The sequence below is a fragment of the Temnothorax americanus genome, unplaced genomic scaffold (genome assembly GCF_048541705.1).
Source record: "Temnothorax americanus isolate GAGA-0224 unplaced genomic scaffold, ASM4854170v1 Scaffold23, whole genome shotgun sequence".
Taxonomy (NCBI): Eukaryota; Metazoa; Arthropoda; class Insecta; order Hymenoptera; family Formicidae; genus Temnothorax; species Temnothorax americanus.
The window spans coordinates 2,111,930-2,130,907 of NW_027509371.1; the positions used below are offsets into that span (position 1 = coordinate 2,111,930).

At 38.7% G+C, this 18,978-nt stretch overlaps 1 protein-coding gene across 10 annotated transcripts; it reads left to right on the plus strand.

Annotated features, from left to right (window-relative positions):
• The first annotated feature begins 74 nt into the window (after positions 1-74).
• Positions 75-18,759, plus strand: Nc73ef (oxoglutarate dehydrogenase Nc73EF). 10 transcript variants are annotated; one of them, XM_077407921.1, is made up of 18 exons: positions 79-220; positions 1,652-1,760; positions 3,782-4,036; positions 4,255-4,464; positions 7,842-7,944; positions 8,598-8,660; positions 9,786-10,041; positions 10,379-10,613; positions 10,722-10,901; positions 11,156-11,336; positions 11,413-11,693; positions 11,767-11,995; positions 14,480-14,758; positions 14,963-15,141; positions 15,364-15,798; positions 15,924-16,078; positions 16,391-16,519; positions 16,942-18,759. In XM_077407921.1, the coding sequence occupies exons 3-18, from the start codon at positions 3,788-3,790 to the stop codon at positions 17,039-17,041; spliced, it is 3,264 nt and encodes a 1,087-aa protein (XP_077264047.1). In that variant the 5' UTR covers positions 79-220; positions 1,652-1,760; positions 3,782-3,787; the 3' UTR covers positions 17,042-18,759. The 10 variants fall into 10 exon arrangements, with proteins under 10 accessions (XP_077264046.1, XP_077264052.1, XP_077264051.1 ...); XM_077407923.1 differs by having other exon boundaries at positions 1,652-1,737; XM_077407920.1 differs by lacking the exon at positions 1,652-1,760 and having other exon boundaries at positions 75-220.
• Positions 18,760-18,978: the final 219 nt, after the last annotated feature.

Genomic DNA, 18,978 nt, shown 5'->3' on the forward strand with positions numbered 1-18,978 from the left:
GCCCGCCTTCGTCGCTAGGTCGCGCTCAAGTTCGTCTCTCCTCGCGAAGTCGCGAGCGGCCGCCGGCCGAGCCGAGCGCTATTTTCGGGAACTGTCGGGTAGCGTTCGCCGCCGTTCGCGGAGAGTTTCATTTCAGATCAGACCGCGGTGGAAGCGAGTGGCAGCGAGTAGCAAATGGTGGACGGTGCGTGACTCGTGACCCTCGTCGTGTTAACATCAGGTAGGCGAACTGTTCTCCGGCGCGCGAGCCGACGCGACGTTTCTCGTCCAACGACGTTCGCCGATTGTCGCCGGTCGGTCGACCGATCGATCGCGTCGCGCGACGCGATCGCCGTCGGGATTAACGGATTAACGCTCGCTCAAGTTACGTAAAAATCTACCGCGGCGGACCGAAAATAGTCACCTGACTTCACCGTACGCGGTAACCCCCTCGCCTTCCCTCCCAACCCTCTCTTTCTCACCGTCGTGCGGTCTTATCGAGAGGAGGCGAAAAGAAGGGAGAAAAAGAGAAACACATTCGCGATAAGAGATCCGCCCGGCGTCGATCTCGCGCGTCTTGTGACAGTTGTGACGAAATCGTAATCGGAGTAATCAGACCCGGAGCCCGGAGTACTTTAGTCAGTTCTGCGAGGCCGAGGGAGGCGCGAGCGAGTTCGTAGGTTAAGGTACACGCTACACGCCTGCGGAGCACTCTTGAGCGGTGAGCGTCGGATCTCCTCCCCCCCGCTCCCTTTCTTCCCCCTCGCGATAGAGATTGTGATTTGTGAATCACCGTAATTTCCCGCGGATTATTAGAATAGGCGTTAAATGCTTGTTTAGAGAGCGTCCGTCCTTCGCCGTTCTCCGCCGTTTATTCTTTATTCGATCGAATTTGCGCGTGGGCGCGTGGTCTGTTTCTTTCCGTCTTCGCGACGCGCCCTTTCGCAATTCTTTTCCCGCAACTGCAACAACGAGTTCGATCGTTCTGCGATCTTATGTGCTCCTCGACTTCCGCGCGTTTAATCGTGGAAAAAAAGAAATACGAATGCTTGGCTCTTCCATCGTCTTGAATCCTGATGAACGAGCGGCCCTGTATAAAGCGTGCTAAATGTAGACACGTGCGACCAAAGAGACGCGCATAGTAAGTACACGTGGTCTGGTTTATCGCAATTCTCGCCCTCTTTTTTTCAGAGATCTCGAGTATTTAATTGTTTCAGTAGTACCAGAGACACGTAAGATCTATTTGCTATATTTATATTTATATATTTTACAGTAATAAAAAAATAGCGAATACTTTTTTATTTCATTGATATAAAAAAAAGAATGAAAATATAAATTAATATCACCTTCGATTTTTTGTATACGATACCTAAAATAAATATTCGTCGCAGAACAAAGGGATACAATAATTTTTGAAAAATGAATGAAACAAATAAACACACACACACACACACACACACACACACACGCGTGAGTTATTTGGTAAAATATGATTTATCGCAATGTAAAAACTTTCGTTAAGCTAGAATGGTATTTTGAATTGTCGTTTCTGTACCCGCTTGCTGGTAAAAGTGTCGATTGTCTTGTCTTCTAATACTTTCATTTAAATTATATACTCTAGTATAAAATTTATTGGTATATAATTATTAATTTCGCGCTCTTACTGTAACAGATACACAGACACGTGTGGTTGCGTACATTCAAGTAGACGGTGCCGTTCTCGGGACCGACGCGACGTTTCGCATCTGCATTTCTGACGTGAGCGCGAGCGACAGTGTCAGGTATTCCCCGCCTCCCGCCCGCGCCCGCGCCGTCGCGATTTCGCGGAGGTTCTACGTCAGGAGCACGGGAGACAGGGCGAGCCCCGCAGTTTTTTTCCGGATAGTCACATGCGCGCGAACGAGGCCAGCGATCGTCTCGAAGCGCGTTCGAGACTTTGAGAGTTTTATTTTTCCCGGTTGCACATACACATTTTATTTTCCACTCTTTTCCGCATACCTACTCTGGGTGTCGAATAAAGAGAGAACTGCTCAAGGTAAATGCGAACAAAAATTTGTATTTTGTAAGGACACAATTGTGCGGCGATCTGTGGAGAAAAAGCGATACGGCTCGTATGGCCTTCGTTGCTCTTTACCGTCTGATTTGTGCATATATATATATACTGTTTGAAGTGAAAGGAAGTATTAATCTACAAGAATTTTTCTGCTTGCTCTCTCATTACTTACCTTATCTTGCAATCCTATCTCTCTAAATAAAGGGGCACGTACGTGACGTCAAATGTTCCGCCTCTCTGTGAGTGAATTTCGGCTCAATTGAGAAACTGGGTCTAATTTGATTCTGTTGCTGTTAAATAAATAATAATAATTGCCAATTTAAATATGATTATTATTTCACAATTAGTCTATACGTTAAAATTTGCTCTCACGGTTTTGAATTAATGTTGCGTCCGTAAAAAAATATTGAGTGAATATTCTATAAATATATTTATAATACAACAATTTGAATTACAATGTGACTGTCTGGCTGGTGAGACTTCCCTTTTGAAGAAAATCCTGCTCTTCTTTCAAGCCAAAAAAGAGCAATATTTCAAGTATTTTGTCTTAGAACGTTACACGCGTTTCTGGCAGACAGAATGACGTCTGTCAAGGCTTATCTGAATTCCGCAAGGTCTTGATAGTGCAAACTTTGCCCGTGTACTGTGCTTTTTAGCCTTCACTCTGCTTTTTAAAGGCAATACTTCAGACAGCATTTTGCGAATCACTAATTAAGTGTGTTGCCGCGAGGATCTTTTTATGTAAAATGCTATTTTATATTTATACATATGAGTTTTTACCGGCATCTCGGTAACATTTAAAATTTTTTCTGCGGTTTTCTGTGAAACGTTTATCGCGTGTTTTTTTTCTCGAACAACGTTACGCAATTTGGAAGCCGGCCAGTTGGTAAAAATAGAGTGGTAACGCCTCGATAGTTATGGTAAATATTTCATAAAGCGCAGTGAAACATAAAAACTTTTCGTTATATAAATATTAATCGATTGAACATAATAATATAAATAACACCTCAAACTATTTTATGTATTTAATCTTTTATTTCACGAATTTTCTGCGAAATTATACAATTGCGCGTTATTTATTGAATAATATGTGTGAATATTGTGTGTGATTTACTTTAAAATTGTGTGCGATTGTACCTAATGGCGCAGTTATGTCTATGCTAAGATGAAGCGTATTCTATGAAAGCGTCTGTATATCAACTGGGGTTTTATTTAACCTGTGCACAAACAAGCACGCATATATATGTATATTGCAACATGTGAGAATGCCCAGATATACCAATCATGCTTACACAATTGCAAAATGCGTCTTTAGTATTCTTCGTGTTTCTTAGCAATCAGTAGATATGACATGCAGACAAAGTTTAGAATTTCAGTGATGCAATGAGAACAATTGATAAGGCAAGAGACTATAGCAGATAAGGCCAGACAAATCAGTTTGTAATCGTACGTACTGCAAGATTGGCTTAACGCACATTGCCTTATACGCTTATCAAAGTTTATATCCTCATTGATGCCTCATGACTGTGCGAGGCACCTGAAACGCTTAATTGAAATGCAAGTCAGATCTTTAAACAACGCATACTCATTTGGTCACTTGAGAAATTCAAGTGACGCGTAAAATACTAAGAACGCCTTATCGGTGACTATGCTTACGCAGTTTCGTTAGCTTATTTACATCTCTTCCACATTGACGATACGTAGCGAGATAAAGCAGCAACTGACCTTCTGTCTTCTATCATATTCCAGGTCAAAATGTATAAGGCAAGGACAATATTCAGAACGCTGGCCCCCTTGGCGCCGCGCATGTGCGGGCCCGAAAGATACGCATCCTGGGTGGTCCGCAGTCATCCCTTGACCAGGACCAGTCAGGTGATTTTTACGGAGCCCGCGCGCAAGTACAACAGCCGGGCGGCAACCGAGCCCTTCTTGAATGGCAGCTCCAGCTCTTACGTGGAGGAGATGTACAACGCGTGGCTGCAAGATCCGAACAGCGTGCATGTGGTAAGTAAAGCTAAATGTATCCTCGTGCAAAATTCGAAATCAATTTCTCACCGTAGGAGAAATTAAAATTAATTAAAGTTTGTTGAAAAGGCAAAGAGGATGTATATCTTTGCCGTTTTTTCTTTTATTTTGTGGAAGCTATTTGATTGTGCCGTTTGTTCATATTTTATAGCTGGAAAGATTTTTCTTAAATTTATTTTACTTTTGTTTATTCGTAGTCATGGGATTCCTTCTTTCGAAACAGCACCGCTGGAGCTTCCCCAGGATTCGCGTATCAGGCACCACCATCCCTCGCTCCAAGTTACAACCAAGTACCACTCGGAGCGTTGTTGCCCCTGGGTGGCGGGACGCAACTCGGTCAGGCGCCAGTTAATGAAAAAATTATTGACGACCATCTAGCGGTGCAAGCTATTATTCGTTCTTATCAGGTATGATATCGGAATTTTGTTTGCTTTACCCCCCTGGTAACCAATTTCAACGGGCTGTGATTGCAACCAAGTATTTTTGCAAACAAGTATATTTTGCACATGACAATTTATCATGTGTAATTTTATGAAAAATATGTAAATGATAATAAACTCTTAGTAATTTGTATCTATTAATTTGTTTGCAAGAAATGATTGCTTTATTCAGCCGTGTATAATTTACTTACAATTAGATAACGAAATGAATAACTAAATGCAGCAAAAATTGCTGCAAGCTTTTTCAATATTGCTTTTATAGTAATACACTTTAATTATATAAAAATACAACTCTCTGGCAATTTTCTGCTCCTATCTCTATTATCTATAAAGATTTAATATTTTTTTATTTTATTACTATATAACATGTCTAATAAATTAAATGGGAGCCTGGAGAAATCTGCTTTTAATTCATACTAAATTATACTCCATTAAAATTTGCATGATGAATAAGAATATATTTTATTTTAATAGCGATATGTCAAAGATATTGTCATGCAGTTAAGCGTTTAAAAAAATTTTAATTTAATAATAAATTTTTACAAATTCCTAGCTCTGTCGAAACAAATACGATACTACATATACGTTTTAAAGTTTATTCACATACTACGGAAATTGCTGTGGCATGCATTGATACAGCGTACATGCATCAATGTATATGTATATGTATATGCATGTAAATTCCAGTGAACAAAATATTTTTGAATCTTTTGTGTCTCAGTTTTGTTTATATATATATATATATATATATATATATATATATATATAAAATATGTAATAAATAAGAACGTCTTTTAGTATGAGTAAAGGTAATATATATGTTATATGGATTAGAATTTATATCCATATATACTGTATGCGATATAAACTTGATGCATAGTGAATATGTCGATATAAGCCTGGGACATGAAATATTGTACGTTGTAATTTCTGCTTAGTGTTAGGGCCTTGGCACATAGAAAAACTTAAGCAGTAAAACTTAAGCAGTAAGAAATCAACGGTATGGATTCGCTACCGCTTAGGGCCGTGCCTTAAGTTCTTGACTGTGATTGGCTGATTTGCTTACTGCTTGAGTTTTACTGCTTAAGTTTTTCTATGTGTCCGGGCCTTTAGGGGCTATCATGTGTGTTTTCAAATTTTTCTGACGTTATGTTTATTTCATATCCTGTCAACATATATGATTACACAATAAATGCATTGATATATATATATATGTGTACTATATATATAGCATATATATATATATATATATATATATATAGCAAATTATATGAGCAAATATTGCATAATAGCCTCACGTTGTATGATTACACTAGTGGCTCACTGCATCTTCTATCTCAAGCATGTTTTGCATTTCCACATTTTTCTCAAAATAAAAATGCGGTTTTTCCAATTATGATTTTTGATGCCCTGATATTTGATGACTCTTCTCAATACATCAGATACTTTTATCGTGGAAGAAGCAGCAGCACACTATTTTTAATTACCTTATTAAAAAACTGTAGTAGTTATTTAATAAGTTATATCAACGCTTCTATTTTGTTTTAATTGTAGTTAAATTATAATTGTGAGAAAAACGAAAGAGGATCCATTCCTTCATAAACATTGTTGCAATAGATATCAATTCTTGGTACATGATATGTTACAAGTATCAGAACATACAAGTGGATTATTTGTTGGCTAAATAGCTGTATGTAGCTTACTGCTTCCATATTTCTTGATTGTAATTATATGTACAGTGTAGTTGCGAGAGTAGACACAGTTTATATATAAATGTGAGGTTCTTTTTCGGGATTATTCGTTGGCGTATAGGCCCGAGGTCACTTAGTTGCCGATCTGGACCCGCTGGGTATTATGCAAACAGACCTGATACACACGCATTACGCAGCCCGCAAGGGGGCTCCAGAGCAAGTGCTGCGACAGTATATGCTTGGTAAGGCTTTTCTTCCAAAGCATTTTAAACGGGCTTTTGTTTTAAATATGCGTTTCTCTCCATACGTACCATACGTTTAAAGGTATATGAGAATCGCATTGTACTGGTTTGGAGTATGTGGTGTATAAATGCGTATATAGAGTCATATTACCCAGCCCATGTTTGCTGCTATTTCGAAACATCTCTTTCCAATTCGCATTCAGTATTATCATTTCACGCAATCATCTTTACATATTAACATTTTACTTATATTTTGTAGAAAGGATTTTTCTACTTCTACAAATTGTTTGTAATTTTAGAACGACACAATTTTAAAATAATCTTAATGATTATTTTGTCTACAACGTATGGAACGTATTTCAAAATTCTGTTGAAGTAATATCTATGTATATATATAAAGTTAAATAAGGAATTTATTATTTTTTTTATATTTTTTTTGGAAATTATATTTTTTAAATTTCTTTGTTTCTTAATATTGAAAATATCTTATAACTGACTTACTCTTAACGGCAGTTGGAAAGAATTGTATAATATGAAATATTATGTACTGTGTGCAAAGGGAAGGTATTTAACGAGTTTCGTATTGTGACAAACTTACTGATACTGAAAATGTTTGAGAAAGCATTATATTCATTTTGAATCGTACAAATGATACGCCCCATCTTTTCATAATAATCGATAATTTAATCGGACTTCATAATTCGAATGTCCGTATACATGCAGGCATTGCCGAGTATGACACATTTATCATTATGAATTTATCGCGTTTATATTTGACAGAGAGTAAAAATAGATAAATATATATACGTACATTGTCCGATATTATACGAGTAAAATGTTGGAGGTAAGAACAACAAAGAAATTCCTGTTGACTTTGCATGTACAATTTGTATTTGTTATATGTGTATTGCTTTTGGATATTTGCACACGTTTTTCGTCTAGCATGCTTGTCTTTTTAAAATTTATACACATTAACATATTGCGCGCGATTGTTTTTCCTTGTATGAGTTACAATCCCCTTCGCATAAATAAGGGGATGTTTAAGCGGACACTTATCAGTCTTTAATTAATAAAACAGATAATATAACGCATAATTAAGCAGATGATAACGCATTAATAATAAGGAAGCTGAGGAGCAGATAACACATTCGCAAATGTTAAGACAATAGCTTCAATATCTTAATATGCGTATTTAATGTCAATTACTGTGATATGATGTTTTTCTTAGAGAGTACAATGAGAGATAACTTGCATCAAACACCATGTATTATCTTTGTCGTGATGCACCTATTCTTTGAAAGAGTATACAACATCAAGCACAGTAATTTATATTTTTGACTAAATATACTTAAATCAAATATGAGAATTTGAAAACTATTTGGTTCGCATGAATGTGGCATTAAATTGACAGATACGTGGCCATCATATCGCTAAATTGGACCCACTCGGCATCAACAGCGCTGATCTTGATGATAGACATCCGCAAGAATTACTCTATACCCATTATTCATTCGGTAAGCTTAATTGAACGTGTTTTTGCATAAATAGAAAAGAATAAACTGTAAAAAGATGGATTTTCTTGAACAAAAATGCATCATGCATTTGTAAACTAGTAATTAGACTCAATACTAATTGATAACGTAATCGTATGTATCTTCGAGTAGGTATATTTTCGAGTATTAATTTTCCGTATAAAACTTATTTGCAGGCTGCTATTGCATAAAGCTATGTTTAATTTATTTTCTCATGTTTAATTTAAATGAGGACAAATGAATATTTCTATCTTCCAAGTATTATTTGGACACATGGAAATGTGTAAAGTTTTGCTTCACGTTATTAATTCATCTCGTTAGTAATTCAGAGTTTATCGCTTAATTCTTTCAGCACTTTTCCATAACTCTACTTATACTTTATTCTCTTTATCCCGCGAGCATAACTGTTGTTTTGGTATTACATCGAAAAAAGATATCGTTAAAGGATAAAATGTGCAACACGTTTAATTATTAATATAATCAGAGATCTAGAGTTATTAATTTATTAAATCTCTTGATTCGTTTTTTATTACGAGCAAGTATGAGCTGTATGCGGCAGGTAATGAATTAAGAAGCCAAATCTTTTGGAGATCAATATTTGATCCAATTGTTGAGTTTGAGTCTAATGTCCACAGGGAAGAGACCACGCACTACTTTCTCGCAGGAACTTCAATACCGAGTAGCCGTCCTAATGAAAAGTATGTAGTAATCGCCGCCCAAATCGGGGTGGCTCCCGTAAAGCTCTCTCTTACTTGCGCTAGTCTATTGGGAGGCACTGGTTTATTTTGGATTTGCACTGTGAAGTCAGGTAGTTTTCGACTGAAAGCCTATATACCAGGTGCTTGGGTTCTTCTGTGTAAACATATCTCGACTATGTAAAAAGTCAAAAGATATTCACAGGCAACAGGTAGTTTTCAAACGTCTTCCGTGGAGGAATTAGAGGAGGGACATTTGAATATTGATGTCACAGATATTTTAATGTGGCGGACTACAGATACGGATGTAAAACTTTGGCAAAAAAAGAAACTAGTTTTGTTCCTCTTTTACTTTCTCACCCTCTTTGTTGAATCGAAGTGTTGCGTATATTATCTCTGACAATTTTTCTAACATGTAATTTTTTTCCCTTTACCTATGTTCTGTTTCTCACCGCATTTTATATTGTCTTATTTGCTGTATATTTTCTATTACATCTTTTTAGTTTGTTTGAAACATTTTCCAATGGTTGGTTCAATGGTGGTTGTTGTTTGAAGTTTGAACTAACGATGCTTTACTTTAAGCTCACAGCTTTTCTTCTGCATCAAAGAACTTTGTTTTTCTTTCAGTTTGGTATTTGTTTGCACTGTCGTGCGCATAGCGATATGTTATGATCATCATCAGTATCCTCACATACCTATCAAAAGTATACTGCATGTTCGTTTCAGCAGATATTTTGCAATATGTGAATATTATCTATTATTGAAGAAGCATTTATACAGATGCGATATAAATATTAATTCTGAAATTAAAAATGATAACTATTAGACTTTGTACTAAAAGAAAGCAATTACTGTTGAAAATAGAGTTTTAAAGCATAAAAAAGGCACATTTTCAGTATCAGTTTAAAAAAAACAGAAGAAATGAAAAGAAAAATACACATATTCCAACAGTTCAACTTATATACAATTTAATTTTTATATTTACGCTACATGATATATTTTATATTACATAAATGCGAAATAAATGCGCGATGCATTTAAATATATGAGTATATAGCAATATTAATTGGGAAAGGTTTGGGATATTTCTAAAATCCATGTGTTTTTCATTCCAAATACTTAATACAGAGGAGTCGGACATGGATCGTGTTTTCAAATTGCCATCCACCACGTTTATCGGCGGCAAGGAAAAATCATTGCCGTTGCGTGAGATCCTGAAGCGACTCGAGTCCGCTTACTGCGGTCACATAGGTGTCGAGTTTATGTTCATCAACTCCTTGGAGCAATGCAATTGGATCAGGCAAAAGATGGAAACGCCCGGAGTCATGGAAGTAACGAATGACGAGAAGAGGCTCATTTTAGCCAGATTGACACGCGCAACCGGGTAATAACACCAGCGCTAATCCAATACCTGAATTAAAAAACAAATATATAATAATAAGGCTCTGAGTAAGAACAAGTTAAGAATTAAAAAAAAAAAACACGCAAACTTTGAAGTTAAAAATTTTCAGAAAAACCAGTCTTGTACTTAATTTCTGTTTATATTTTTATTTTTTTTGTTATATAACTTAAAAACGTTTTTCCAAAATACCTTTTAAAAAGGAATTATACTAAATTGACATGTGAATGGCAAAGTATGGAATTTAGATTCTCAGTTTCTCTCGTATTCACTTGGTATCTAAGAGACGTAATTAGCAAGGGTCTTTTAATTTGAATCACAGATTCGAAGCATTTTTGGCGCGCAAATGGTCCTCCGAGAAGAGATTCGGTTTGGAGGGTTGCGAAATTTTGATTCCAGCTATGAAGCAAGTGATCGATAAGTCTACGGAACTGGGAGTTGAGTCGATTGTCATGGGTATGCCTCATCGTGGTCGTCTCAATGTTCTCGCTAATGTCTGTCGTAAGCCATTGAGTCAAATTTTCACACAGTTTGCTGCGCTCGAAGCCGCTGATGATGTAAGCATAAGACGAATCGTGCTTCTTAGCTACGTAGAAAGTGTATTTTGCTACTGCGGCTAGTTTGTTGATACTAAGAGAATCCTACTAATGATAAAATAATTTCAGGGTTCCGGCGATGTAAAATATCATTTGGGCACGTACATTGAGCGTCTTAATCGAGTGACGAACAAGAACATTCGTCTTGCCGTGGTTGCAAATCCATCGCATTTGGAAGCTGTAGATCCGGTAGTTCAGGGCAAAACACGCGCCGAGCAGTTCTACCGTGGCGACGGCGAAGGCAAAAAAGTAAGTAATTGCTATATAAATGAAAATGTACCTGGAATACTTCTTATAATTAGATTGGCAATGAGCGGTTTAAATAAGGAAAAACAACTTTAGAATTTGAATTGTGAGGTTCAAGTCGGTTAAATAGTTATTAAAATGATTGAATATTATTGATTATTAGATATTCAATAACATGTGTGATATAATTATACAATCTTGATTACGTTTATGGATGTTAACTCATTTTAATGAGTGTAATTTTATGTATATTCCAGGTCATGTCCATTCTTCTTCACGGAGATGCTGCGTTCTGCGGTCAAGGCATTGTCTTCGAGACAATGCATCTATCTGACCTGCCTGATTACACCACTCACGGCACTATTCACATTGTTGTGAATAATCAGATCGGTTTTACTACCGATCCGAGGCATTCACGATCGTCGCCGTACTGCACTGGTTGGTACTTACTGATGAAAATCGAGTCCTGTTTATATTCTCTAATGGCATTAATTATCGCGAATTTATTTATCAGATGTGGCTCGAGTGGTGAACGCACCTATCTTCCACGTGAATTCCGATGATCCCGAAGCTGTGATGCACGTGTGCAAAGTAGCGGCGGAATGGAGGGCTACCTTCCACAAAGACGTCGTGATCGATTTGGTCTCCTATAGGCGCAATGGTCATAATGAGATTGACGAGCCGATGTTCACGCAGCCTCTGATGTACCGTAAGATCAAGAACACTTTGTCAGCCCTTGACAAATATGCCAACTCGCTTATTGAAAGTAGTGTTGTCACACAAGAAGAAGTTAAGGTGCGAAAGTCACATATATAATATAATTACTTTATATAATTACTTTTACAATAAAAGCGACGTTTCTTTGTAGGATGTCAAAGACAAATACGAGAAGATCTGTGAAGAAGCATATAACAACGCCAGGCAGGAGACGCATATTAAGTACAAAGACTGGTTGGATTCACCGTGGTCAGGTTTCTTCGAAGGAAAGGACCCGTTGAAAGTTTCGCCCACTGGTATCAAGGAAGACACGCTGATACATATTGGAAAAAAATTCTCATCACCGCCACCGAATGCCGCTGAGTTTGTCATCCATAAAGGTGAGCATAGCAGCGTTAGAAAACGAATACGGTAATATCTGTCTCGGGGGAAAAAATATATCGTTTGGGGATAGGTCGGGAATGCGCGTGTAATTTATTCGAGTTTGTATCTTGACATAGTCTTTAATCCCACAAGTCTTAGCGTATGTACAATTCCGCGGATACGTCCGTATGCTAGCGAGTCGCGATGCCGAATGTCTACCTTTCTGTCCCCGGGATCTCGCGGTCGTTGTCTCCTCTCCGGACTTCGTGTCCTTCAAGGAGTCGCTCGTCATGTTTCGCTCAATGTTATTAATTATTGTTTATGTCTTGCCAGTACGTTCCCGGTTATTGTTACCTATGTTTCTGTTTTCCCACTCCAACGTCTTTTCCTATTTACGACCTCGCTACCTCTTTTTCGATTTGAGTTGTTTCGGCGGTTAAGTATATGACGATATAATCGCCACAATCGAATAAAAGGAATCAGAAATAAAATATAGGTAATAGAAAATCAAAATTACGAACATATAAAAATATATTGTAAAAGTTTATTGTATAATTTGTACATGTGACACACGGTACGCCTTTCTTGTCACATAGAATTAGCTCGCCGGAGGCAGGGTTTAAGAAACGCGTTGAGACACTTGTATGATTTTACATCGACGTTTATTGTAGATTTTTACAAAATATATCCAATAAATTTACATAAATGTTTACAACTAAGTTTACCGCGATTGCGGGCCACGCTTGCCGCGAGTAAGTGTTGATGTATGTGTGTGTCTGGGCCGATCGCAGATGTAAGCGCAGACAACGGATTTCGTGACGCAGACGAATATAAGTGTATCACAGAGCGCAATTGTCGGAGTTTGTCTTGTAGGTCGGCTTATAGTTTACCGCAGATAGACGCATCGGAGTTCATAACGCAATCGGATGGCGGGCGGACTTATAACTACGAACGGACAAGTATTAGCCTAATTCTTAAGTCTATGGGTCGGTAATCGCACAGAACGCTGGCGCGCACGGGGACTCGGTCGGATATCACCAGTCGAGAGCACTCAATCTGGTGTATCGGTTGCTAGGATAGTTCTTGTCGGGATTAGGATTAGGACGGGACGGGATTGTTTACCGGTGGTGCTTCCAGCGTGATCCCGAGCTTGGCCCACAGGTCAACGCCAATTAGCATTGAGCTTTCCAACGAGGGCATGACGAGGAAATCATGCTCGTACGTTTTGTCACCAATTTTCACGGGGAAAGTAATGGTCTCCGGAATTTCAGTATATCCCCCATCCGCCAGTTTGACGGAGTTGGCCCCCTCGCATGTCTCGGAGAATCCGAGACATTTCACATATTTAGCGATGTCCATATTGATAAAAGACACTTCAGAGCCGGAATCGATTAACGCTAGAACAGATCGCCGTTGTATGCCGACGGAGATGTGGGGCCGCGGATGATACATTACTTGGACGGCGGTGGGGATCGAATAGCGGCGGCGGCTTCGCTTCCCGGCCCGTGTCTTATTTTCCGGGTGGCAGTCGCGGGTAAAGACGCCATTTTTGCCGCAACGTGAGCAAAACTTTTGGAACGGTCTCTTGCAGTCCAAGCGTGTGTGTCCGCGTTGCTTACATCTCCAGCAACACTCCTCCCGGCTATAGGGTCCGGTTTTCTTTTCGGCTTTTTGCTCGTAGTTTTGCTTCTCTCTCGCCTCGAGCTCTGCTACGCGTGCAGTTAGGTTCTTCAACATGGTGACGTCTTCCAGACGGATGTAATACTTATTCTCGGGTCTTATATTGTTGTTGGGCCCTTTCTCGAGCTGCTCTTCCGCCGAAGAGCCTTCTGCTCGCCGCATGCTCATAAGGAGAGCCGTGGCGTACTTATTAAACGACTCGTCAGATTTTTTATACCGTCCCTGGATCTCGCGCTAATTCCACAGACGGGCGCAACGGCGGTCGTACCGCGGATAGACTTATACCTATCGTAACGCAAACTTATAACTACGGATGAACACGCATTAGTCTAAATCTTACATCTATGGGTCGGTAATCGCACGGAGTGCTGGCGCGCACGTGGCCGGCTGGAATCGGGAGTACCCGGGGGGGAATCCGCACACCGAGAAACGCTCGGTCGAGAACGGGAAACGCCCGTTCTCTATACGGAGGATAGGTCGGGAGCAACCTCGTGTTTCGGTTTTTAGGAGAGTTCTTGTCGGAATCAGGATCGGGATAGGACTGGTGTCTTTGGCTTGCTCCGGTCCTCTATTTATACTCAGAGCGACGGCCGAGTAGCAGGTGTGTACGGTAAAGGGGGTAAACACACGTGATCTCCCTTCCATTTACCCGGCTCGCCGCTGTGGTAGGGGGCCCGACACCCGAAGTGTGTATGGAGCAAAATGCTTGTTGTATGTTGTGTATAGCACATTTAGTCGACTAGTGACGAGGCAGGGGGCGTTTGTCACATACAATATAATTAGGGGAAAAAATAATTATTTCTTTTTTATACGTTTTACAGGTATCGAGCGTATTTTGAAGTCTCGCATGGAAATGATCGAGGCTAGAACCGTCGACTGGGCTCTCGGCGAAGCTATGGCTTTTGGATCTCTCCTCAAGGAAGGTATTCACGTTCGTTTGTCAGGTCAGGATGTGGAGAGAGGCACATTCTCCCACAGGCATCATGTACTGCATCATCAGACTGTTGATAAGGCGACTTATAGGCCACTCTGCTATCTGTATCCTGATCAGGCACCTTACACTGTGTGCAACAGTTCTTTGTCTGAATTCGGTGTCCTCGGTAAGATTGCAGTTTCTACAATTCTGATATAATATTATCGGTACGCTCTATAATGTATTGACAGCACTAAAAGTCTCTAATATTGTGTAATGTAAATTGTCGATTTTCAGTACTAGTACATTTCAAAACGTACCGTCGGTATTATAGCGCTCTATAAATTTTGCTCCTGTTTTGTATATTAAAATGATTTTATTGCAATTATAGGATTTGAGTTGGGCTATTCTATGACGAATCCTAATGCGTTGGTATGTTGGGAAGCTCAATTTGGAGATTTCAACAATACGGCGCAATGTATAATTGATCAGTTCATCAGTAGCGGTCAAGCTAAATGGGTTAGGCAATCCGGTCTCGTAATGTTGCAACCACATGGTCTTGAAGGAATGGTAAGTTCGTAAAATCAAACTTAAACTCGAATTATTTTGCAATATAATTTATTTTCTTTAAATATAAAATATAGGTTTCCAAAATGGGCTATCACACTCATTTTGACTCTAATCAATTTCATATAAAATCAAGGCATACATGCGGGGTCAACCTGACAAGTCGATTGTTTTCATCATTCCACAATATAATTTATTGGCTTTAAATTTGCATTTTTTTTGTAGGGTCCCGAACACTCTAGTGCTCGTCTGGAGCGTTTCCTTCAAATGTCTGCCGACGATCCGGATTACTTCCCACCGGAGAGCGAGGAATTTGCTGTTCGTCAGCTGCATGATAGCAACTGGATTGTCGCCAATTGCAGTACCCCAGCCAATTACTTCCACATACTGCGACGGCAAATCGCATTGCCGTTTAGAAAACCGTTGATCCTGATGACACCGAAATCGTTGCTCCGTCATCCAGAGGCTAAGTCTAACTTCGACTTGATGCTGGAGGACACACAGTTCCTCAGAGTGATACCCGAGGAAGGTGCGGCGACTCAGAATCCCAACGGCGTCAAGAAGTTACTGTTCTGTTCCGGAAAGGTCTATTATGACTTGAAGAAAGCGCGCACGGAACGGAAGTTGGATGATAAGATTGCGATCGCGAGAGTGGAACAGGTCAGTTATTACTTTTGGGACAAATTGATCGTATCATATTTCATTAAATTTTTTAAATTGTATAATTTAATTATGTTGAAATATTCAATGTATGTCAATATTTTAATCGATTCTTTTGGTTCTAGATCTCGCCTTTCCCGTACGATCTCGTCAAGAAAGAAGCTGCTAAGTATCCCAATGCAGAGTTGATATGGTCTCAGGAGGAACACAAGAACCAAGGCGCATGGACTTACGTGCAGCCTAGGTTCCACACGGCGCTTAACGGCACCCGAAACGTAGTGTAAGTATCAAAATAAACTAAAAAAAAAAAGTAAAATGTATTTGTATGTATGTGTGTGTGTGTGTGTGTGTGAGTGCACCCGTGTTACACCACGTTGTATTTTATTTCTTATATCTTTAGCTGTTCACACGGCCCACTTTTTATTTTGTCGCGACGATGAACGCGACGCGTTAAAATTTTGCAATTTATATACATATTCGAATCAGTGCGCGTTTATTTTATCTTTATTATGAGTTATACAGGCAGTCGTCTGCTTTTTTCGTTCTATATGTTTCATGAAAATAAAATGAAAAATTGGGCCGTGTGTTGCAGTGGCGCGTCAGACACGAGTGATCAAGGGTGGTTTGCCGGTTTGTTCTCGTCGCCCAAACCGACTAAAACCACAACTGTGTCAGAGCCGGAATCAACGGAATCTACTGAACCAAAGCAAAGAACAGTGAGGTAATATCGGCAAAATGGTCACTGAATAATTGTCATTTAATGGAAAATTATTGTAAATTAATTTTTATTTAGATACAAGCCGTTTATTTTGAAAGTATCATGAATGAATTACTGAACCATTATTCTTATTCATGATTATATATATATATATATATATATGTTATGAAATTTATTTAATATATATTAAAGATATATATATTGTGCAATTTAAAATTAAAAATTGAATAAAATAATTATATGTAAAATTAATTGCGCTAATTATATGAACTTACTGCCGTTACGTTTGCACTTCAAGTCCTGTTAAATAGTTTCAAAATGGTTCTTTCAGTAAGGTTTGATTGATATTGGTTGGTGTGTGTCGTAAATGTATCAGATTTTAAAAGCAGATTACATATTTTGAGGAATTTATCTTGATGTTATAGGTACGCTGGACGTCCCACTGCATCGTCACCCGCTACTGGCAGCAAAATGCAACACCTCAAGGAACTTAAACAACTGCTTGACGACTCCCTCAACTTTTAATGATCCTGTATAGCACTACGTGTAGAACTGAAAGTTTATTTATTTTTCTCATATTTTAATGTATCCATTACTACAATTTTGTGTCCTGCTCGACATACACCACGGAACAGAGATTACACCGTAGCTGTTTAAATGATTTCTTCGCAATGACAACTCCTAAGTTCGTATATGCGCACGAATGTTTCATTTGAAATGTAATCTTTTCGCTTGATCAATTTTTTTTCTTTCCATTGATGCATGTGTACACATGTACACAATTTCACAGGCTAAACTGTGATAGTTTTCAATTAATATTAATGCAATTGAATATCGATTACTAATTTACGATCTTTTAGCTGTACTCATGCTACCCTACAATCAGTTATTCATCTACATGTATATTTCATTCTTTTACCTACGTTTGAATGTGAATTTTAGGCATTTTTCTTTAATAATCGACGCGGTTTTGCATGTCTGAATGATACGCTAAATATATGCGATGGGACGGTAATTTAGATATATATTAGTTTTACCAGTATATATATTTAAACGAATGTGTAAAAAAGAAACTTGCTAGTCCAATGATCTACATAAGTGTGAAACATTCGTGCGCTCGTTGTCCTCTGTACTTCAATTTGTTCGTACTTTGTTCTAAATTAATTTTGCGAGGTCGATAAGATTACAAAAAGGGAAAGTATTATTAATTTATGCAATGTTACGCAGCGCGTACATTTTAACGTGTAGTAATAATCCTGTAGGACCTGTAGCACACTCCGGGCCGAAGAGACTGTCCATGGCAAAAGGGTACGAAGTGCATATGGCGAATTTTTTTCTGTAGTAATTTATTTATGCGCCATGAGAGGGTTACCAATCACTTTAATTTTTTATCGTGGCTGTATTTTTATAAAAAATTAAATGGATTGGCGGGTTATGCTGCGCGTTCTTGACGCGAAAATAGTATGACGTAGCACTAAATACCTCGAGATCTGTGTCTCGTTTCGACTTCGGTCGTGTCGACACGACGTTTAAAAGTGCCAGTAATAGAAGCGCATCGAACTCGGATCTCCGATTTGGGTTTGAACTTGAAAGCGCGTCACGACCGAGGCCCTAGTGCTACTCCATGGACGGTGTCGACGGATGCAGCTCAGTAAAGAGTGTTGAGAGTAGAAGACAAATTAGTAATATTTAACAGCGTCTAGCGAATTAATTTTAATTAATAATAATAATTTAGCCGGGAAAGCCGCGTGACTCACGTGGGTCGCACGCGTAGCGTAGCGAAAAGGTGCGTAGTATTTAATATTCTTCTATCTGTACCGTTTGAAAGATGGGACGAACAAAGAAATGTTTGAGAAGCTACGTCGTCCTTACGCTGATCGGAGGAAAGCGTTGTACGTATGGTAAATATTCGTTTTGTATTGTCGGAAAGCGGTCGGTGATGAGAAAGCAGTCTCATTATTTTGGCTTGAGATGCATCTGAAACGATAGTTGTGTGATATCTCTATTGATCCAGCACGATATTATTGTTAGACAGTTCACAAAAGCTACGGTACCTACCTTGTTCCTATCAGTTGTATTTTGTGCGTATTTATAACAATGATACCGGCGCACGTGTGTGCTTAAAAAAGAAAATTTCTGTCAAACAATGTCTGACGTTTAAAAGTTCCATTTAGTAAACACCGCTGATATTACGCCCGATATTGTAGTATCTTATTACTGAATTAAATTGTCTCATCGTCTCACGTCTGTCTGATTAATGTTGCCCCCTTCGCACTAGTAATAGTTTGCGTAATAGTTCCTTGAAAAACAAATCAGTTTTGAAAAATTACTCCTTTTGTATTGTCTGCGTATTTGGGGACTTTTTCTTTAATTTGCGACACATTGATACTTAACTAAGGCAGGAAAGGTCAATTTCGCAAATTAAACAAAAAATCTGAGAGGGGGGGATAAAGAAACTCAAC

Coding starts and splice junctions, on each gene's coding strand:
- Nc73ef (XM_077407920.1), top strand. CDS start 3,788: ATGTATAAGGCAAGGACAATATTCAGAACGCTGGCCCCCTTGGCGCCG. Junction 15,142..15,363: donor CACATGGTCTTGAAGGAATG/GTAAGTTCGTAA, acceptor TTTTTTTTGTAG/GGTCCCGAACACTCTAGTGC. Junction 16,079..16,390: donor AACGGCACCCGAAACGTAGT/GTAAGTATCAAA, acceptor CGTGTGTTGCAG/TGGCGCGTCAGACACGAGTG.